We start from the raw sequence: 22,436 nt of genomic DNA on the forward strand, positions 1-22,436 counted from the left end.
TGAATTACGGAGAAGAAAATATAAGATTGTTACATGTTCAACATTCACCATTAGTACATGGTGAATGTCGACATTGACCGGTGTAAGTCAGATTTAAGAGTATTTGGAAAATATTTCGGACATACACCAAGAGACTATGTGAATGTGTGACATTCACCGGTGAAAGTCGACATTCTCCAGATTTCGGTGTTTCACCGTAACATATACATAGATATGTGCGTGTGTGAAAAAAGATTAAGAAAATGTAAATTGTAATTCAAATTAGCAATAGCCCCTTAATACTTAATTTTAATTTGGGAACTTTCCCTCTCTAGTCTAAAAATAGTAATACATTTTTCTGCACTGCATCATTTCGACGCTAATCCATGCCTTACGACTCTTACATAAAGCTGATGATGTAAATGGAACTAAAACAATATAATAATAATATAACAGCTTTATTAATTATCCAATCAAATGCATTGAAAACCGAAACTAACTTATTACGAATTAAGTACTGGTTCTGAATAGTTAGTTCACTTGGATTCTGCACTTCGGCCTAGATAAACTGCTGCTTCTCTTTTTACCGCAAAGCTATCTAAAATGTCAATTTTCTCGAAAAGCCACGAGGCCAATTTTTTTGTGGCCACAACATGGTTTTGGTAATAAAGATGAGTACTGAATCTGCCTCGGCTGCCCAGTTTGCTCTTCATTACGGAGCAACATCCTGTGCAATCAGCATTTCTACAACACGCGATCAACTGTTTCTAACCTAATTACATCTAAGTTTGCTTCATTACAGATATCTATCTGTCTATCTATATATGTTAGCTTCTTTTGTATCAAAATCAGTGACTCATGAAACTTTTTAAAAGACAAGAAAGAAACATTTATTGAAAGACAAAATGTACGCGTAATTAATTTTTTCAATAAAGTATTAGGCCTACCCGAAACTTATTCTTAAACGCACACATCGTAACAAAGGTTCTTACTGCATTGTGCATATCTACATCTCGGAATGTAAACAGAATGGGCAACCAAAATAGCTGTTCCCATTTCTAAATAAATATTCTGTCTAATAACAAGACAAAATAATTAATCTCCAATTATTAAATAATGAAGATGACCTGTTTCTATGGTCTCGAAACGCACTTCTGTATTCGAATCACTTTTCAGATTGTTGGTATCAGTTGTAATCACCATGTATTATTTTTAAAGAAATGAAATATTGAGGAATCAGTATATGCATTGTAGATGTAATGTAAATTATGTTCCTCGCAATTGTGGAAAAACGGCAGCACATAGAATCACCGAATTTTGAACATGGGCACCTCGAAGCCAGAATTTTGAATTTCGAATTTGGTTTTGATTTATTTCGTAATTTAGACGAATTGAATGTATTTTTGATTAATATATTTAGTAATATATAAGTAATTGTAATATATAAGTAATATATAAGTAGCAGTAATATATAAGTTTGATTAATATATAAGTAATTTGCAACCAAACAGTGGCAGCACTGTTCAAAATGAATCATTTTTATCTCCAGATCACGGAATTGTTGAAATTCGGCAAAAATGAGATATTAGATTTTTGACTTTTAAAAACAAAATCCCCTATTTAAAAGCAAATATGCTGCCATTGCTCGAAATAAAATACTTTTATCTTCCATGACTCAACATGTTGCCCTTCTATAAAAGATAAGACATTTAACTTCTAATCTCTCTGATATTCAGTATCAAACAAAGCGATTTAAAAGCAACAAACTTAGTTCTTAAGAATATATTTTCTACTTTTAAATCTAATCGATTGAAATAAGAATGCATTTGAATCACGAGATGACTGATTAGACGTATTAAATACTTTTTTTGAAATGATACTAGCTAAACTAATTAAAACTATAAGGTGTGTGTACATATTATTCCCCTTGGAATTGCCGCCAGAGCGGACAAAACACTACGGCCTACGAGGAACATTACTGAACAGCCAACTAACAGAAACTATAAGGTATTTTCTTCCTCCCTGCAGCATACCATCGTGCTGTAACGGTACCACACTCGACGCGTATTCGAGAGGTCCAGGTTCGATTCCTGGAGAGGGCATTGCTCATTTTTAATGTCTCCTGCCTCAAATTAACCTAATAACTCTACAGTGGCGCCCGAACTACTAAAAGGTGGTGGACAATAATTCGTCACCACCAGATTTGTTGATTAGGTCCCCTAATCAACAAATCTGGTGATTGCTGGGTAATGACCCCTACCAAAGCCGTATCGCTCAGGACATGCCAGACCCCGAGGCCGGCCAATGAGTGACCCTTCCCAGGGCCTTCAGAACCACCAAGTTCATAAATTTTATACCTCCGTAGCCGAGACTGCCTAGGGTACAGATCCTAGCCAGTAGCTTCGCAGAATTCTCTACGTCGTGAGCAACCCCCTCTACGGGAATCGAACCACGGACCTCTGGAATAAACACCTAGCGTGGAGACCACTACACCACGAAGGCACGCTAAGAAGGCGGAAGAAATACCTTATAAGGTGACGGATAATAATTCCTTACCACCAGGATTTGGCGATTGGGTCCTCTAATCCCCAGTCGTCCTTTAAAAGGGGGAGTATATAAGGTATTTTCTCCCTCATTTCTGCACGCCTTCGTGATGTAATGGTTAGCACACTCGGCGCGTATTCGAGAGGTCCAGGTTCAAGTCCCGGGGAAGGCATTGCACTTTTGTCACGTCGCCAAGATTAAAAAATAACCCAAAGACTCCACAGTGGTGCCGCGACTAAAAAAGGTGGTGCATGATGATTATTTACCACCAGAATTTGGCGACTCGGTTCTCTAATCTCCAGTCGCGCTCTAAAAGGGAAGTATATAAGGTATTTTCTCCTTTCTTCCAACATCCTTTGGTGGTGTAACGGCGAAGGCATTGCTCTTTTCATGTCTCATGCTTTAAAAAAAAAAAAAAAAAAAAAAAAAAAAAAAAGAGCTAATGTCTCTATAAAACCATTAAATTGTTTAGGATAACTATTTTAGGGGGCTGGTTTTCAATGAAATAATATAACGAATCCCCCCCCAAATATGGTAATCTCTAACTTTTTTTCGGGAATTCTAAAAGTAGCCTGTTTTTAAATATCTTGCGATTTTGATCTTGAATGTTATGCGGCGCAAGTGAGAATAAAGTGATGCTGAATAATAAAGCTAAAAGTAGTGAAAGTAGGCGTTTTCTGAATAGGTCTTGAGAACTGATGAAAAAAGGAAAGAAACGTTTTTAATACTATTTTCAGAGGCAAAGAGTTTATGATTTGATGGGGGGGGAGAGAGAAGCAAATGTCTGGATTTTTGAAGAGGTTCAAGAATATATTCGCGAGAAACCGCTTAAACATTAAATTTTCAATCGAATTTTAAAAACATCGCTTTATCACATTGGTTTGTAATCGACAAACAGTGTATGTACAGAATATGAACTCGTTTGCTTAGCGGGAAGTAGGTTAAATTCGATGACAATATTTTGACCACAATAGACACCACGAGTAAGCTATATAGAAGCTTATAAAAAATTGTACCCTTCAAACCGCGGCTATTTTTAGCTTCGACTTGACACGAGTCTGCCAAGGCGCTGACCCAATTAGTTGTCGAATTTTGAGACAACTGAATACTGAAAGTGTGACTCGGGTTCGATCCCAGGTAAATGGGTGGCTGCACGGTTGGTTTCCATGTTTAACGTGAATATGAGCTAATTTCCCTTAGAAAGTCCTGCGCGACAACAAAACATAAGTATTACAGTCAAATTTACTATGATATTCAGAATATTTATATTGTAGGCCTGTACGTTGTCGTTGAGGTTCTTTCGCACAATAAGTAGCACACACAGTACACAACAATAGTTGGAAATAACCCAAGGAGAAAGCGGATATTTAGCAGTTGCTCCTCAGCACGCAAAAGAAATCACGAAGTTCCTCAAATCACTCTCAGGGTCAATCTTGACTCGTAGTTCAGCTAGCTGCTAAGTATGACAGATGATTCGTAACTGATGTTCTCAACTTTCCGACCCCTATTTATACCCTGCAGCAAAGGCACTACAGACTTCTGGAAGTTTTAGACGTAAAGCTTCGAAAATGTGCTTTCGCGAATATTCCAGAATGTCGCCTGGTTGGCGAGAAATCCTCTAATGTCGCCAACCTGACGTCAAAAATTATCGTCAAGGTTCCATAGGAACGAAAGCACCTACAGTGGATGGACAAAAATATGGAAACACCTTGTAAAATGCATGTTTAAAAAGAAAGATTGATTTTAATGAAATATGTAGGTGGCGCTGGCGTTTTTGACTACTGATGCCACCTATACAACTTCGTAAATGTGCTAAACAGTTCAGTTGTTGTCGGAGTACTGTTATGTGAGGTTGTCATTGCATTATGTCAGAGTTAACAGACTTCGAACGTGGGCAAATTGTTGGAGCACGTATGGTAGGTGCTTCCGTAAGCAAGGTAGCCGAGGTGTTTAGTATTTCAAGAGGTACTGTATCGAAGATTTATTCCGCATATTTGAAAAGCGGAAAAACATCATCTGCTAAATCACAGCGTGGACGAAAGTGTGTCCTGAGTGATCGTGACAGACGATCATTAAGGGCAGTTGTGACGAAAAATAAGAAGACCACAGCTGTAAAAGTTACTGCTGAAATGAATGTTGTGTTACCGAACCCTGTGAGTACCAAAACAATTAGAAGAGAGCTTCATAAACAGGGAATTGCTGGCCTTGCTGCAATTGAGAAGCCACTCATCAGTGATGCTAATGCCCGTAACAGGAAAAGGTGGTGTTTAAGTCATAAAGCCTGGACTATAGAGCAGTGGAAGCGAATAATATGGTCTGACGAGTCTTCTTTCACATTGTTTCCCACTTCTGGCCGACTTTACGTCTGGAGAACGCGATCTCAAGCCTATAATACAGACTGCTTGTTGCCAAGAGTGAAACATGGCGGGGGTTCTGTTATGGTTTGGGCAGCCATAGCGTGGTTCTCTGCTAGCCCCATGATAACTGTGTCAGGGCACATGACTGCCAAGACTTATGTGAACATTTTGGCCGATCAAGTTCATCCCATGGTACAAACTTTGTTCCCCGATGGTGATGGTGTCTTCCAAGACGACAAAGCCCCTGTTCACACAGCTCACATTGTCCAGGACTGGTTTTCTGAGCACGAGGATGAGTTGTCCCATCTTCCCTGGCCACCACAGTCACCAGACCTGAATATTATCGAACCTTTGTGGTCTACATTGGAACGGAAAGTGCGTTATCGTTATCCACCGCCAACATCGTTATCTGAACTTGCCACCGTTTTGCAGGAAGAATGGTATAATATTCCCTTGGTAAACATACAGGAACTGTATTTATCCATTCCGAGAAGACTGCAAGCTGGATGCCAACGGGTTTCCTACACCATATTAAGCAAAGAAACATGTTTTTTAAAGGTGTTTCCATATTTTTGTCCAACCCCTGTATATCTTGCCTTCTTATCGAGATATTTTTTACAATTCCAACGTTGCTGCATTTAGAATTAAAAGACCTACAATTCTGTGCAACAAATAAACACTTAGATAAAGATATGTGACCCTAAATTAAATTAAAATCAAAATAAAACGATAAAATCACCCTTCTGAAAATAATCAATAAATAAATTAAGCAATACAGAATATTACAACAATACAGAAAATCAAAAGGGATACAAACATTTACAACAACACATAAAATAATTTGTATTCTAGCGAGAGCCAATGTGATAATACGGGCAAAATAATAAAATAATGGATTACGAAGCATTTATGTGAAATATTTCAAGCTTTACAGCAATTGCATACTTACAAAATAAAACAGCAAGGAGATCATGTTTCGTGATCATGAGGTCTAAAAGCTTGTCAGATACTTCTTCAATTTCGTCGCTAGACATCTGCTTTACTAGCCAATCCAAAACGTCTTCCTCTTTCATCAAGTCTCCTGCGTAGAAGAATTGTAACGATTAACGTAATATCCATAACAACGAAAATAAATGTGTTCAAGTATAAGGTATTTCTCCCACTTTCCTAGCGAGCCTTCGTGGTGTAGTGGTTCTGCACACTGAGCCGGTATTTCAGAGGTCCGTGGTTCGATTCCCGGCGAAGGCGGTTGCATATTTTTCATCTCTCTGGCTTCCAAAAAAATCCTAATGACTCTACAAGTGGCGCCCGAACTAAAAGGGTTGTGGATGATGATTCTCCGCACCCAGGATTTGGCGACTAGGTCCCCTAAAACCCTAGTCGCCCTTTAAAAAGGGGAGTATATAAGGTACTTCTCCCACTTTCCTAGCGAGCCTTCGTGGTGTAGTGGTTCTTCACACTGAGCCGGTATTTCAGAGGTCCGTGGTTCGATTCCCGGCGAAGGCGGTTGCATATTTTTCATCTCTCTGGCTTCTAAAAAAATCCTAATGACTCTACAAGTGGCGCCCGAACTAAAAGGGTTGTGGATGATGATTCTCCGCACCCAGGATTTGGCGACTAGGTCCCCTAAAACCCTAGTCGCCCTTTAAAAAGGGGAGTATATAAGGTATTTCTCCCACTTTCCTAGAGAGCCTTCGTGGTGTAGTGGTTCTTCACACTGAACCGGTATTTCAGAGGTCCGTGGTTCGATTCCCGGCGAAGGCGGTTGCATATTTTTCATCTCTCTGGCTTCCAAAAAAATCCTAATGACTCTACACAAGTATAATACTACTTCTCTTCGTGTATCCCCTTTTCTCTTTTATTAATTTTATCGTCCAAAAGTCCAGAGGGAAAAAGGTTGCTAATTACTTAATTTCTGAACGACGCTGTTACAACAAGAGCATAACAAATGAAAACTACAGGCAGGGATAAACTACGGGTAACTATCACAATAAACCTATATTCCTACAAGAATACGAAGTAATATTAATATTACAAAATCTGATTAGATATAGCTTCATTTCTACTTTGTAACTTGAATCTCACCTTTCTTGTCGTCGCGTTTGCTACTTTACGCCTCAAATCGTCCGTAAATAATGAGAAGAGTTAAATGAGCAGCCGACTCCGCGAAATCATAGAATGGATGCCAGTTTTTGTTTGCTTTGCTGCCATGCGTCGGTTCCTGTAATAAGCTGCTATAAAGCAGCAGTTTTCGAGGATTTATCTTTGTTAATAAGACGAAAACAATTGCTAAGTGGACGTACCCATTTTAAAATTTAGGGGAACTCGTTCTGCGAACGCATGTTAGCAATTTGGAAGGTTTTTCAGTGATTTTAGAGATTTTTAGTAATTTTTATGGATTTTTTTAGTGACTTTTCTCGTTTACCCTCTTGACTGTGCTGTGCGTGTGTGATTATGGCAAAGACTCTAGGGCTATCTGCCTAAGGGGAGGAATGCCTTCGTGGAGGACCTTCTAAGGGAAACTGGCTCGTATACACGTTACACATGGGGAAAACGACGAAAACGCCACTGTTGAGCGGTAAAGTCGCTGAACACTGGTAGTTCGGTCCGAGGTTCGAATCCCGCGAACGGGCTGGCTGCATGAGTGTTTTCGTGGTTTTCCCCATGTGTGACGTGTATACGAGCCAGTTTCCCTTAGAAATGTTATAAAACATTTTATAGCGTCGAAATTTCACAACAAATTAATAAAAAATAGAGAGCAAAATAATTCTTCTTACCTTCTATCCAGCGCAGCATCAAGCGAGATCATACCTAATTAACTTGTAATCCAAAATAGGTGTAGACGGAAATTGTAAGATCACAAAACACATTCTTTATTAATACATGAAAAGTAGATAAAAATTCGTTAGTATTCCAAATATATACATTGAAAAAATGGAGTTATATTATAGAGAGTGTCATAGCACTGTCCTTTACTGAAGGAGTGAGAAAAGTAAGTGTATAGAATAAGAGAGTTACACAGTTAACTCTTTTTCAGGGTTTCCAGTTCATACAGTTTATCGTGCTATTGGCGACAGTTCATCACTATATGCATACCAACAAGAAAGTCCTCCACGAAGGCATCCCTCCCCTTAAGCAGATAGCCCTAGTGTGCTTTGCCATAATTAAATACACCACACACCACACCTTTACCCTCTTGCGCATGTACTTTTAAACCTAGATAATGTATATTAAATTCATACCATTTTTTAAACACTTTTTGCGCTTTACTGACTATCGTACTTACCCCTGTAGATGCACGGAATCTGATTTTCAAAGTATACGAGGACGGGCAATTCATCATCAATTCCATACATTTTAGCCAATTCATCATCGGATATTTTTACGAACGGCAGATTTCTTTGATCCGCTTCGTCGTCGATATTTTCCAACTCTTTTATGACTGCTTGGGATTTTTCGCTGTTTTTGTCATCTGCAGTTAGATAAAAGAAATCGTTAAGTTATATAGTATAAGTTGTGACAGTAAAAATAATAATTAGGAATTTTATACACATTATAATAATAATTACAGTTATGATATTTGCATTCGTTATTGAAACTGATAAATTAACGTAACAATAATTTACAGTATTAGCGATATAGGTACATAGTGCTCCGGGCCCAACAGCGGCTGAGCGGTAAAATCGCTGAATACTGGTAATTCGGTACAAGTTTTCGAATCCCACGAACGGGCTGGCTGCATGGGCGTTTTCGTGGTTTTTTTCCCATGTTTCACTTAGAAAGTTCAGTTTCACTTAGAAGTCCTCCACGAAGGCATCCCTTCCCTTAGGCAGATAGCCTTCCAAGGTCTTATATATAGTTTAACTCCGTCTGCCAGAAAAATTTCCAATACTTGCTATTTCTCAAAATTGCTGGAAGGTGCTGGAATTGCTACATAGTTGCAATTACATAGGGCCAGATACAGTTACATACGAATTGGACCAGTTACAGTTACATAGATATAGTACCAAAATATCACCAAACGGTCGCCCCGTTCGGCGACTTTGGCAAAGCTTACCATTTACCTCAATGTTAAAGAACTTTCCCCTGTAACCTTGTTTTCCCAGGGAAGCTTCGTTTCTTGAGGCCTTTCATGTTACGTTAAGTTAGAGATACTACAGTTTATAAATAATTTCGATAAAAATATTCACATGTATACGTAATTCGTAACAATACATAATTCATTCGATCGGTTTTTTATTGCCTAGGCATATGATGTCTGTAAACTTACTTCCAAGGTGGCTGTCTACGGGCTTGAAATGACTATTCCGACTTATGAATAACTCGAATATTTAACGTAAATATGAATAACTGCTACAAACTACAAAGTAATTACGTACGTAGAAAGAAATAGATGAGATTATTTACAGATGAAGAGAAGGAATCGTCTTTTACACGCAAACATCTTTTAATCGCGCCATCGTCTTAATATGGCGGAATCGTCTGAATTCTATCTTCGGAAAAGTAAAAGATTTATTTTCACAGCTTGTCGCATCATCCGATTATAAAGGACGATGCCATCCTACAATATTTTTTTGGAAGAATAAATAAATAAGTTCTAAAAAGTTAAAAAATAATTGTAGTGATTGAAAGAAGCGTGTGATATTAAAAATGTGATAAAGAAGAAGAGAGGAGAGGACAATGCCTAGTAACTTTGAACCAGCATGTGAGCTATCTCAGAAAATGCAAATGAGGAATTTAACAAAAACGATGAAAATTACAGCCTAAAAAGAAAAGTATATGATGTAGTGTGGTATATAACAGAATGTAATATAATATAATTTATTATAGTATAATGTAGTCTAATGTAACATATATATATATATATATAACATATAATATCATAAAATGCTTTATAATGTAATGTAAGAGGCTGTTCACACATTTTTTAGACGATGTATATTGTATTCACAAAACTAAATTACATAAAATTCTTGTGTTTTAAATGTTCTATTTGACATCCCTTATTCTCAACTATCTTTCGACACCGCAATTTCTAGGACAATAATGCCTTTTGAAGTGGCAGAAGAGGTATTCTATCCCATTCCTTCCGAATACCTTTCCAGAGTCCTGTTAGGGTTTTGTGACAACGTTTGGATAGTGCAGTTTTTAAAAGTCCGAAAGCACAAAAATCCATACGTGACACATCGGGAGATTTAGTAGGGATATCGGTGAAGGGTATGGCCTTGATACACGTTTTCTGTTCCATTTCTTACAGTGGATTTTGATGTGTGACTGCTAGCTTTGTCCTGATGGAGTCTCACAGATGGATGGCACTGTGGGTAAAGCGATGGTATTTCATTCAGAAAAATGGGCGATAAAATATGTTCCTGATAGTATTTGGAGTTAATCTTGACATTTTTTTGCACTCTTTATTTTTAACTTGCCATTATAAGAAAAACCAGCAACAATCACGAATCCCATAGAAAAACTTTCTTTCGATTTTTTGAACCATGTACTTAAATTTTTTTCTCCCCTTTTATGATAATAAATGGCACTTTTTTTGTTACAATCATTTAAATACACCCATGGTTCATCTATTGTGACAATTTTTTCCATTTTTCTTAGGATAAGTGTTTCTCATATAGAATTCTGCAACGTGTCCTGCGTTGAGCGATATGCTTTGGAAGAAGACAACCGATACATTGCGTTTTTTCGCTTTCTTAAGATTTAAATCAACGTTTATCATTTTGTTTACAGTGGACGCCAAGCATTTTAATGACTTTACAACTGTCCTTTGACTAGAGGGATTCTCTTTTAACATTAAACAACGGACCTTTGCAATAGTCGAAGATGTCCGTTTTTTCCTTGGATACTCGTTTGGAATTTTTGTCCCACTTGAGGCTCCAATTTGACGTTTTTTCCTTTCTTGTTGATGATATTACCTATCGACGCTTTAGATATCACAAAACCATGACTCTCTCATCGTTTTTGGATAACGGAGTATGCATATTTCTCTTCGGAAAGAGCGTAAATGTAGCCTTCGAACCACTGCTTTGTTAAATTCGCCATTTTGAATAAAAACAAAACTTTCAAGCCACAGACGATAATTTTGACTTTTAAAAACATAGTACAATTGCAATTACTTCTTTTGCAGAAAACGATTTTTTATTACCGCTTACCAAAATCGTCTAAAAAATGTGCGAACAGCCTCTGTATACCTATTCGCGAAATTTATAATTTAATTCGGCCGCCCAACCGATACAGTGGTTAGCGTAGCTGACTGCCGTGCCAAAGGGCCCGGGTTCGAATCCCGGAGAAGGCATTTGATGTAGTTTCTTGGTATTTGAATGTTAAATACTCTAATGCAGGAGTTCCCAACCTTTTTGTCCCATATTCTAGAATACCTGTTGGACGGCGGGCACCAGTTACTTTTTCAATGAGAATTTATAGTTGGATAGAGTTAACAGTGCATTCACATAAAAAAAAAAAAAAAAAAAAAAGATCGGTCGCATTTTGCTTTGTGCTGGTATCTGTGTTGGACGCAGTTTCTATTTCATTAACAATGAGAAAACTTTCACAAAGAATTTTATTGAAAACTAAAACATTTTTGTTGTGATCGCACACCGATGGGCACACATTAAACGATGGGAAGGGGGCCTCGTGGTACCCGGGGCATAAGGGAACCCCTGCTCTAATGTATCTTATCTTTTATTATTTTCTCCAGTTTTATATATGAAATCATTATCTGAGTTTTGTGCTGCTGTTCATCTCAGCATTAAAAATTTGATGACTCCGTTTGATAAGCCCATTCTTATTTTGTACTTGTGCTCGGCGATAGCTTGCGGATAGATGCAATTAACATGTATTTCGCATATATAATCTTATCAGGTTATGCGCCATAAAATCCACAACTACCGCACCCTGTACTTTGAATTTTGAACGTTCTTATTGTCGTCTCTGCTACACCTTAGGCCTCGAATCATCCATGAGTAATTAGAGAAAGTGAATATGCAGTGGACTCGGCGAAATCACAGACAATGTCAGCTTGCATTTACTTCCCTGCGATGGCCGATTCCCTTACGAGGCTAGCAAAACGTTCAACAATTAAAACAGAAAGGTTCGGCGTGACCTTTGCATGTAGTCTGCGAGGATTTGTCTTTGTTAGTAACCTGAAAAACACGTGGAGGACTTTAAAAATTTGGGAACTCGTTCGTTTAGGGAAGCGACGAGCGCATTCCAGAAGGGTAAAATGGCCCGAATATTTTTTTATATTTTGAGAGCTTGGAGCTAAAATGCTAGAGGGGAAATACGCGAAGAAATACAGAAATTATCATAAAAAAAGAAACTATAAATGTAATGATTTTAATAAGTCCAGCTAATGTCATTTTTACGGGTGCAGTTAGTAATTAATAATAAATAACATTAAAGGAGAAACTGCGTGTATTACTTTTACTTCTGCGTTTAAATACATTGTTAACAACAGACAGATTAAATCTGATAGAATGGGATTGCACTGACACATGGAATATAAAAATATTTTATCTCGATCAGTGGCAACACATTACTTTTAAATCTCTGAGCTTTCTAATTAAATTTCAAACATACACCGGTGTGCAAAAATTAAGGACGAAGTCGAAAAGTTAGCATATCAGCTGAACGAAGAGGCAGAGCGGACAGAAAGACCAATCAGGACATTAAGTAATGTGATGTACGGTAGCCCATGCGCAGATATGCAGGTAGACGTAATGGGGGAGTGTCCGAGTAGTATAAAGCATGTTGTCGGTGTAAGATCAGTATTCCTGGCAAAGAGATTGCACACCGTATAGCAGTTAAAATCACACCGAGTTGCTGCCTCAGCGAGAAATGGCGAATAATCAATCTGTTAGACGACATCTGGATGCTTTTACCCGAGGTCTAATCATTGAGAAGTTGGAGGAAGGCCGCAGTGTGACAAGTGTGGCTGCAGAGTTCGGAATTGCTCACAGCATCGTTTCACGACTATGGAGACAATTTCAAACTACAGGAACAGCTATCCGGGGGTTTAGTAGTGGTCGTCCACGAGGAACCACACCCGCAGATGACCGGTATTTTGCCTTACAGGCCAAAAGAAACAGGCGGCAGACAGCGGGAGAAATCGCTAGACACACGACACAGGCGACTGGACGACCGATATCGCGTTTTACCGTGGCCAGAAGACTGCACGGTGGTGGTCTGTTTGCACGACGCCCTGTACAGTGTGTACCTCTAACGCCTGCCCATCGGAGAAGGCGTTCTCTCTGGTGCCGGGAACACCGGAATTGGAGAGACAATGAATGGGGACGAGTACTCTTTGCAGATGAGAGCAGATTCAGTCTGAGTAGCGATTCTCATCGCATACTCATCTGGAGAGAGCGGGGAAGCCGCAATCATCCCTCGAACATCATTGAAAGGGACAGGTATGGAGGTGGCGGTGTTCTCGTTTGGGGAGGCATCATGCTTGGTAGTCGTACAGACCTTCACATCTTCGACGCAGGTTCAGTCAACGGGACCCGTTATTGTAACGAGATTCTTCTTCCATATGTGCGTCTTTTTGAAGCGCTATGGGTCCGCAGTTCCTTTTCATGGACGACAATGCACCATGTCATCGCACAGTAGCTGCCGAACACCTCTTAGAGAGTGAGGATATTGAATGTATGGATTGGCCGGCACGATCTCCGGATCTCAATCGCATCGAGCTTATATGGGATTTTCTAGGCAGACGCTTGGCAGCTCGTACCTTACTACCAGTAACGATTCCGGAGCTTCGATTGGCGCTGCAAGACGAATGGGCAGCAATGCCTCAACAACTCATTGACACCCTCGTTCTCAGCATGGGCAGACGCTGTGAAACCTGCCTAGCAGTCAGGGGAGGTCATATTCCCTATGAAAGACCGGATGTTTCTTGCTGGACACCCATCACAGGGATGTTTCGGCCTTCAGTCGCATTGTGCTCCATGCTACTTTTTCAATAAAGCTTCTTTTTATCCCTCTGATTTCTCTTTTAGTAAGTGTTGCTTACGTTACTCATGTCCTTACGTATTGGGGATCTTACGGTATTAAATGTGTTGATTTGGAAAGCTTTTGTACAAAGTTATATTGAAAAAACCGTCTCGTCCTTAATTTTTGCACACCAGTGTAGTTTTAAAATTAGACAGATTCTCTGTTTCATTTATCTAGTGTTAATAAGAGTATTAATTAGAGTGCTAATGATGTGACCATGATATCAAAATTAGGCTAATCTTTGGAATATGGTGACAGGTAGTTTGACAGGTAGGTGACATTTCTTTTAAATCCTAAATTTACTGATTAAGTCTGGAACCTAAATATATTACAATATAACGAGTGGCGACACATTACTTTTAAATTGTCGAGTTTGTTCGTCAAACTATTATTAAATTCGTACAAAATATGAAAAAAAAATAAAAAATAACTTCGTAATTCAAGATTCGGACTATCACCCCGCTCACGTTTCAGATTCACCCTGTATAATTTTTGTTGCTACATGCGTTGAGAAAGTAAAATGTTGATAAGCTGTGTGAGAAATTTTTAGGTAGTCCGCATGTATCTACAACCAGAAATCTAAAAGCTGCTCTTGCTTAAATTTAGATTTTAACGTCGAATCTGTAGAATCTTTTCTTTTACCAGTAAGCCTTCCTTCAGATTTATCATAGTACTCGAACGGGCTTTTTTGTAATCTAGACATACTTAGTTTTTTTCTTCAGCGAAATATATTTTTATAGCTTTCTTCAATTGAAAAATGTGCTCCATTGTATTAATAAACACTAGTCAACTGGTGCGACTGCTTTATAACTTTCTCTTCAAATTTTTACACAGTTACACAGGACACAGTTGGAGGACCACTGCTCTACAGTAATTTATATTGTTACGAATTGCCCAGCTGCAGTAAGATAACTTTACTCGCAAAGTGGCGGCCCACCAGCGGCCGAGCGGTAAAGAAGCCGAACCCTGGTAGTTCGGTCCGAGGTTCGAATCTCGCGAACGGGCTGGCTGCATGGGCGTTTTCGTGGTTTCCCTCATGTGTAACGTGGGGCCCACGTTTCCAATGAAACGTGTATACGAGCCAGTTTCCCATAGAAAGTCCTCCACGAAGGCATCCCTCCCTTCAGGCAGATAGCCCTCGTGTGCTTTGCCATAACTGAATAATCCAATCCAATCCCCGCAAAGCGGGTTTAAGGTTGCTAGAAAATCGCAAGGAAAGGCATGGTTACCAGATTTGGCGCGAAACTGCCCATTTGGAGACAAGATTGGAGTTATGCCATGGACGAAGAGAGAATATTCTAGAACGAATTCGTACCGGTTTGCCCCAGAATGTTCTCGAAGCAGGCCAAAAGCTATATAAATCCTGCCTGTACGCGAAGTAGCAGTGTATCGAATGCATCGCCGAGTTTATCGTTGAGTGATCAACCCCGAAAGCGATCAACAGAGTCAGGAGCTGTATTTAGTGTTTTTCTGTGAAGCTCTCTTCACCATTGCAGCCCGAAGGATGTGCTGCTGATTGTTTGAGCGTGCTTGACAAAGTTTTTGGACCGTAAACGTGTTTCTTGGAACTGTCCTGAGTAATACTGGGAATACATTGTGTTTCGATACTTCATCAAGTGCTGTCCTCAGTCACTCCAAATCCATGAACCCGTAGAAACGCAACAATATATCTTTTTCATCTGGTACATTTAATAGTAATTTACCAGATTAAAAAGATATAAATAAATGTTAATAAATAATTTAATAACAATAATAATAACTCGCAAATAATATTAATATACTCACAGAATAAGATGCTCAGGAAATCGGTGTTTTTAATCATTTGATGCAACACAGGGGTTGACACATCTTCAATCTCTTCAGCTTTCATCTGTTCCAGTAACCACTGCAGGACTGTTTCTTCATTCGTTAAATCACCTGCACAATGTTTCAGTAAATTAATGATGAGAAATCGAGCATTTTATTGTTTATTTCATTTACAAACAATTTTTTATAATAGTTATAAAGGCTTAAATCATTAAATATTAAAAATTACGGTACAGAAGTAGCGGCCTCGGTTAGAATGCTGATTTGGCGCGTTTCTGCACTGGCGAGTGCAAGAAAGGAACGGTTAATAGTCTACAGTATCCGGCTCTTAATGTGATCGCCGGTAATGTTATCATTCGGATATTATGATCGAATGGCCAAGATCCCTACCGTTTGTGTACGAAAATACGTAAAATGCTTCGCTTACTACGATCAACCATCCGGCTAAAAATAACATTTTTAAAACTGTCTTAGTAATTTTTAAACGGGCAAAGTTGACAAATAAGGTGAATATGAATTATAAAATTTACTAAGTGACAAAGAAATGTGGCAAAGTAACACATAAAGTTATAAGGTTACTTTCTCCTTCTTTTCTGCATGCCTTCGTCGTGTAACGGTAGCACACTCGGCGCGTATTCGAGAGGTCCAGGGTTCCAGTCCCCGCGAGGGCACTGCACATTTTTCACATTTGCTGCCTTAAAACATTCTAATGACTCTACAGTGGCACACGAACTAAAAAAATGCTGTAGAGACATTAGGTATTTTTTGGAAGCAAGAGAGATGAAAACTGAGCAACGCCCTCACCGGGAATCGAACCACGGACCTCTCGAATACGCAGCCAGCGTGCAGACCCCTACACCACGAAGGCACGCTAAGAAAGCGGGAGAAATACCTTATATACTCCAGCCTCTTTTAAAGGACAACTAGAGTTTTTAGGATACCCAATCGCCAAACCCTGGGTGTGGACAATCATCATCCACCGGCCTTTTATTTCGGGCGCCACTGTAGAGACATTTGGTATTTTTTGGAAGCAGGAGACATCAATCAATCTCTTGGCTGCTGTGCTCCGCGTGACCCATTAGTCCGTACTGCAGATCCAACTTCCCCTCAGGACCAGGCGCGAAGGTTCAACCTCCACTCCGGTCTCTCAGAGGGGCTGGTGCACCACCTGGAATTCACCAGGCAGCACTGGTTGTTAATTTGCTACCTGCCAGTCGCATGGGCGAGAACGTAGGCGTGGGCCATTACCCAGCAAACCGGGGGCGTCACCCCCGGCTACCAGAGCCGTACCGCTCAGGACATGCCAGACCCCGAGGCCAGCCAATGAGTGACCTTTCTCAGGGCCTTCAGAACCACCAAGTTCATAAATTTTATACTCCCCGTGGCCGAGACTGCCTAAGTACCAGTAGCTTCGCAGAGTTCTCTATGTCGTGAGCAACCCCCTCTACGGGAATCGAACCACGGACCTCTGGAATACACACCCAGCGTGCAGACCACTACACTACGAAGGCACGCTAAGAAGGCGGGAGAAATACCTTATAAGGTGACGGATGATAATTCCTCACCACCAGGATTTGGCGATTGGGTCCTCTAATCCCCAGTCGCCTTTTCAAAGAGGGAGTATATAAGGTTTTCCTCCCTCATTTCTGCATGCCTTCGTGGTGCAACGGTGGCACACTCGACGCGTATTCGAGAGGTTCAGGGCTCGAGTACCGGTGAGGGCACTGCACATTTTTCACATTTCCTGCTTCAAAAAAATCCTAATGACCGTACAATGTCACCAGACAGTTAGGTTTCGATTTTTATCAACCATTTAAAATTAAGTCAAAAAAGCAACCTTTGTTTGGAGTCAATTTTGAATAACGCTATCGATTTTGAGGGTGAGCAGATACAGGCTCTTTTTCTTCAGGGGCAAAAGAAATTTTCGCAGACTTTTTTTTTTCTTTTAATTGCTCCTGGGGGGGAAGAAAAAAAAATTCTGAAAACATCTACGAAAAATTAGGATGTAGATGTATTGCCCAAGTACATTAGCAGTACACAGCATATGTCCAATAATGTCCACAAGCGTTATGAGCAATTCATAGATAAACTTTTGCATTTTCCTAATTAAACTCTTGTGAAAGTACTTATGTAAATGTTTCTCGTTATATTTACATTAAAAATATAATTATTATGTAAAAAATTAATTATATTTATATTAAATTAATTAGCATCCATTGCTGTAATGAAGGATATTTGCTTGGCCGTTTACTGTAATTTTTCAGTTAATGTTATCGAAATAACTGTGGATAAACGAAATCGCATTAAGCAGCGGATACTGAAAATGTTTTCAATAATTGCATTATTTTAACATAACCGTTTTTCATTGTAAAACACTAATTATGCTTACTATTTTTGCCTCCTTGTACGAAACAAAGAAAATATTGCAATCACAAAAAATGTTGGGTTTCGGATTTCAACGGAAATATTCATCTTGACCGAATATATTTTGACTATTTTTTGTGAGTCGTCTATATGTACGGACAGCATAAAGGCTCTTCATTAAAAAACAATTTGTAAAATAGATTCAAAATTTCTTTTTTCGTGACGTCTACATGTATGTACGTATTATTGTACCTCACATACCTCAAAAACGATTAGCCGTAGAACGTTGAAATTTTGTATATGGGAATGCTATAACATCTAGTTGTGGACCTCCCTTTTGTTATGCAATCGGCAGTACCAAAAATACATACATACACCCAACTCCCTCTCACCCGGCCTTAATTTTCGCAATCGCCGGTCATAGTCTTAAACTTGCAATCGTGAAAAATGTTTTAAATGACGAAAATATTCATGATTTGATATGATTAATGAAATAACAGACTTGTTTAAAAAGGCTGAAAGAAAACATATTGTTAAATTACACTGGGTAAAAGCACCACAGTGGGATTGTCGGAAATGAAAGAGTGGACACCCCTGCTAAAATGGCGGCACTTGGGAATGGGACCGATAATTTTGATATCCAATATTTAAGACAAAAGACCATTGCTAAAATGGAAAACTGGATTTAACATAATGGAATTTTTGCTGGCAGTCGTCTTATGAGAAAAAAAAAAGAGTTAATGAAAAATATAAAGTTAAACAAGAAGATGAACAACATTATAAATAATGTTGATATAAATCAGGTACTGACTAATCATGGGAGTTTCCCGGCTTATTTTATTCGTTTCCATCTACAGAATAATGATAAATGCTTAATTTGTGATAAGTTTGGGGTTGCCAGGCACTTCGTCGATGAATGTACGCTTATCCGGAATGCAAGAGAGAAATATAGAAACAAAATTTCAACGTTCATCGAATTTTAGGAAAGATTTTAAAAGGAACTATTCAATTTTGAAAGATTTTGCAGAGACAATAATGAAGGTTATAAATACGAACAAAGATAGAATTGGAATACGGCACTGAGACTCAGATTTTGGAATTTATATGTTTTTCCTTAAATTTAAACAAATTTAAATTTAAATTTTAACAAACACGCATAAAAGTAAAAAAGCAAATTTAAAGCATTAAAAAGAAAGAAAGCCAAAATAATTTTAAAAAAAAATTTAAAAAAATGTGCAAACATATAAAAGATTTAATTCTCGAACTAATCTACAATATCATTTAAATTCAGAAGCATAAGCAAATCAAGTGCAAAACCAATCCATGAAAATAAATTCACTAATTTAGCAAATTAAAATTAAACTAAACAATTTTTTAAAAATGCATATGTGAATGACTGTTGAGTAGGCAGGAGACAGACTTATCAAGGGGAAGTTGCCTCCAAACCTTACTCTCCAATCATTCAATTCGTATTTCGTCATTCATGCAGGCAAGGGTAAAAGTCAAAACCAAAAGTAATACCAATAAAGTGGTACGCTTAGAAATTAACATTTAAGAATTAAATTTAAGAATATAGTTCTAAAAGGAAAATATTAATGAAATCTTTTGAGAAACAAGCAAGTAAAGTCAAGTATTAAATTAAACTATTTTTTTAAAAAAAATTAATTAAATTTTTTTAAAAATTAATTTTTTTATAAAAAATAAAAAATAATCTAGAAACCAATGTATTTTAGAAACCCTTGTCTACAGAAACATCCCCGACACGAATATGCATATCAATAAAAAGAAACTAAAAAAGAACTAGACATAATCCATATAAATCAATAAGAGACAAAAAGAACTAATTCACAATTTTTAAAAAACAAATATATATTTAAAAATATAATTTCATATTTAGAAAATACTTAAATACTACATAAAAATTTTTTTAAAAATACTTAAAGCAAGTAAATAGTAAGTTTTAATTCTAACTAACTTTTAATTCTAGAGAAGTAAGTGCGTTCTTCAAATTATATAGATGGCGCTTATGTAGGTAAAGTTGAGTGTCAAGTTGCTATCTTTGTAATATTAAAAATTTTTTGTAAACATTAATATTAAAAAAAATTAAAAATTAAAAATCCTAAAGGTAGTAACTATCAATTATTTAGGGAGTTAAGTAACTGAGCCAATCAAGAGATGTAAGTATGCTTGAAGGAAAAAAAAAAAAAAAGTTAAGTGGTATTGTGAATAAAAAATGTAAACTGTTTGTAATGTGAAATTGTGTGTTCTTTTGAAAAATTGTGTAAAAATGTAAAAAACGTTAAGTGAAAATTTTTTTGTGTGGGCTGGCTTGTGCCTTCTATGAGGATCGGGGCTGTACCCTTATAATAATAATACCAATAACGTCTGATTTTAAAAAAAAAACTAATTTTGGACAAATAAGGAAATGGAACTTTCACTGTGGTCTTCACTGGTTCCTATACTTGTATTTGGGAAAGTTTAATACTCGTTATGAAAAAATAAAAATGCACAAAATTTGAGTTCCGCAGAACAGAAATGAACCGGGATACCTAATTTCAGACTTACAATTTTTGATGTCATTTTCCACTTGCCTCGAGGAATCATTCAGTTAGGATCATTCGAGGAAATAATTTTAAATGAAGTGCAACCAAAAATATGTATAACTGAATAGGTGTGCAAGGAAGTCATGCGATGCCCACATCAGATTTTTAATCTTTGATTCCGCAGTTCAAGTGTGGTCCCGGGCTGTTTCATGTTTCCGAAGATATGAGTTTGATATGACTTTGCTTACGTCCCAAGTCTCGGTGACGTAAAAGATATCTACGCCAAATTTCAAGAAAATTAATTAATACATATTTAGGGGTTGCAGACATTGATCACTTTTATCTCAGACTAGTGAAATTTCTAATACCAAAGTGCTTTGTACTAATGTACCACAGCGTCTAATATGGGACTTGATCCAAAGGGCATGTACCAGAAACGAAAGGAAACGGACGAGCATTGTTGTGGTTGGCTTGCCATCATCACACCCTTGAACTTATATTCAAAGGAGTGTTGCGGCATATCATCAAGTGGTCCTGACATCCAGATTCTTCGGAAGTTTCAAAATCTGTGGTCTTTAGATGATGAGAAGTCATAGTATACGATAATGCTGGATGAAGAAAGTCCCTTTGAGGCTTGTAGAGGCATTAGGTATTTTTTGAAAGCAGGAGAGATGAAAAATGAGCAATGCCCTCGCCGGGACTCAAACCACGGACCTCTCGAATACGTGCCGAGTGTGCTGGCCATTACACCACGAAGGCATATTAAGAAGGCGGGAGAAATACCTTATAAGCTTTCTAGAAGAACAATGAGTGAAAATGATTAACAACATCCAAAATGTCCTAAAAGACGGAAGTCATCCAGTAGAAGACTTCAAACAGTTACTACAACTCTCTATCCTCTACCAAGGAGGATGATCTCAAAACGACTTGGTAAATAGTTTTAGGAAAAAAAAATCTGTGACAGTCCAAAATGATAAAAACAATCGGAGAAGGACAAAAAATGGTTGAAAAATTGAAACGCATGAATGTAAACGATGTTGCTTATTCGGTTGTACAGCGCTGGGCTACAGCAGTTGTCAAATCATGGGAAAGGCTGTTAGGCGATGATGATAATACGAAAACGGAAAGGACAGATAAAACCGAAGAAACCATTTTACTTTTAATGGAATATATTTCTGGATCTAAAGATGCGTCTTTGAAAGGGGGAAAAAAAGAAAGTTGAATAAAGCATAACTATCAGTATTTTCATAATATTCGTTTTCCAAGTCATGAAATCTACTACGTTAATGTCACGTAATACAATGTACGATAACATACCGTCATAGAACTTAGGAACTTGTTTCTTGTAGAATCCTAGAGCTGGAGGATTTTTAATTCCATAGAGAGATTCCAGTTGACTGTCATCGATTTTGACGAATGGTATGTTATGCTGATCGCAATCGTCATCGATTCCCTCCAGTTCCTGGAGTACTGTCCTACTGGCATTGCTACCGCTGTCATCTGAAAAGGAAAAAAATACATCTGAGCAAAGAAAATAACGCAATTTTAAAACAGAAGAGGCTGAAAGATGGTCCATCATGTGGTCCTTTTCTGCGGGCCATGGCAAGCTTAAATAATATTGTTACGAATTTGGTATTTAGAAAGCTAATGTTAGTTCAATTATAAATTAAATGGTTTTATTTCTCGCGCAGTGCAGCGCGTGACGAATATTAAAAGAAAGCTAAGCCGGGAAATTGAAAATACAAGAGCGCGTGCATTAAATAAATAAATATCTCTTTTTGATTTCGAGAAAGTACTGGAAAATTCTAGCGCGTGATTTTGCGCGTGATTTTAAAATCTTATA

The 22,436-nt window shown here is 38.0% G+C and overlaps 1 protein-coding gene across 1 annotated transcript in view; it reads right to left on the minus strand.

The window, feature by feature from the left end:
- LOC118197552 (uncharacterized) overlaps positions 1–22,436 on the minus strand; it is a 214,945-nt gene that overhangs the window by 147,511 nt on the left and 44,998 nt on the right. The window contains exons 8-11 of the mRNA XM_085812555.1: positions 21,911–22,093; positions 15,666–15,797; positions 8,167–8,352; positions 5,830–5,961 (exon numbers count right to left, since the gene is read on the minus strand). Coding sequence (XP_085668681.1) covers positions 5,830–5,961; positions 8,167–8,352; positions 15,666–15,797; positions 21,911–22,093 — 633 coding nt within the window. The remainder of the gene's footprint in view (positions 1–5,829; positions 5,962–8,166; positions 8,353–15,665; positions 15,798–21,910; positions 22,094–22,436) is intronic.

This window comes from Stegodyphus dumicola, chromosome 3 (assembly GCF_044657685.1).
Source record: "Stegodyphus dumicola isolate Sdum_Otavi_A_Nest chromosome 3, ASM4465768v1".
Classification (NCBI taxonomy): Eukaryota; Metazoa; Arthropoda; class Arachnida; order Araneae; family Eresidae; genus Stegodyphus; species Stegodyphus dumicola.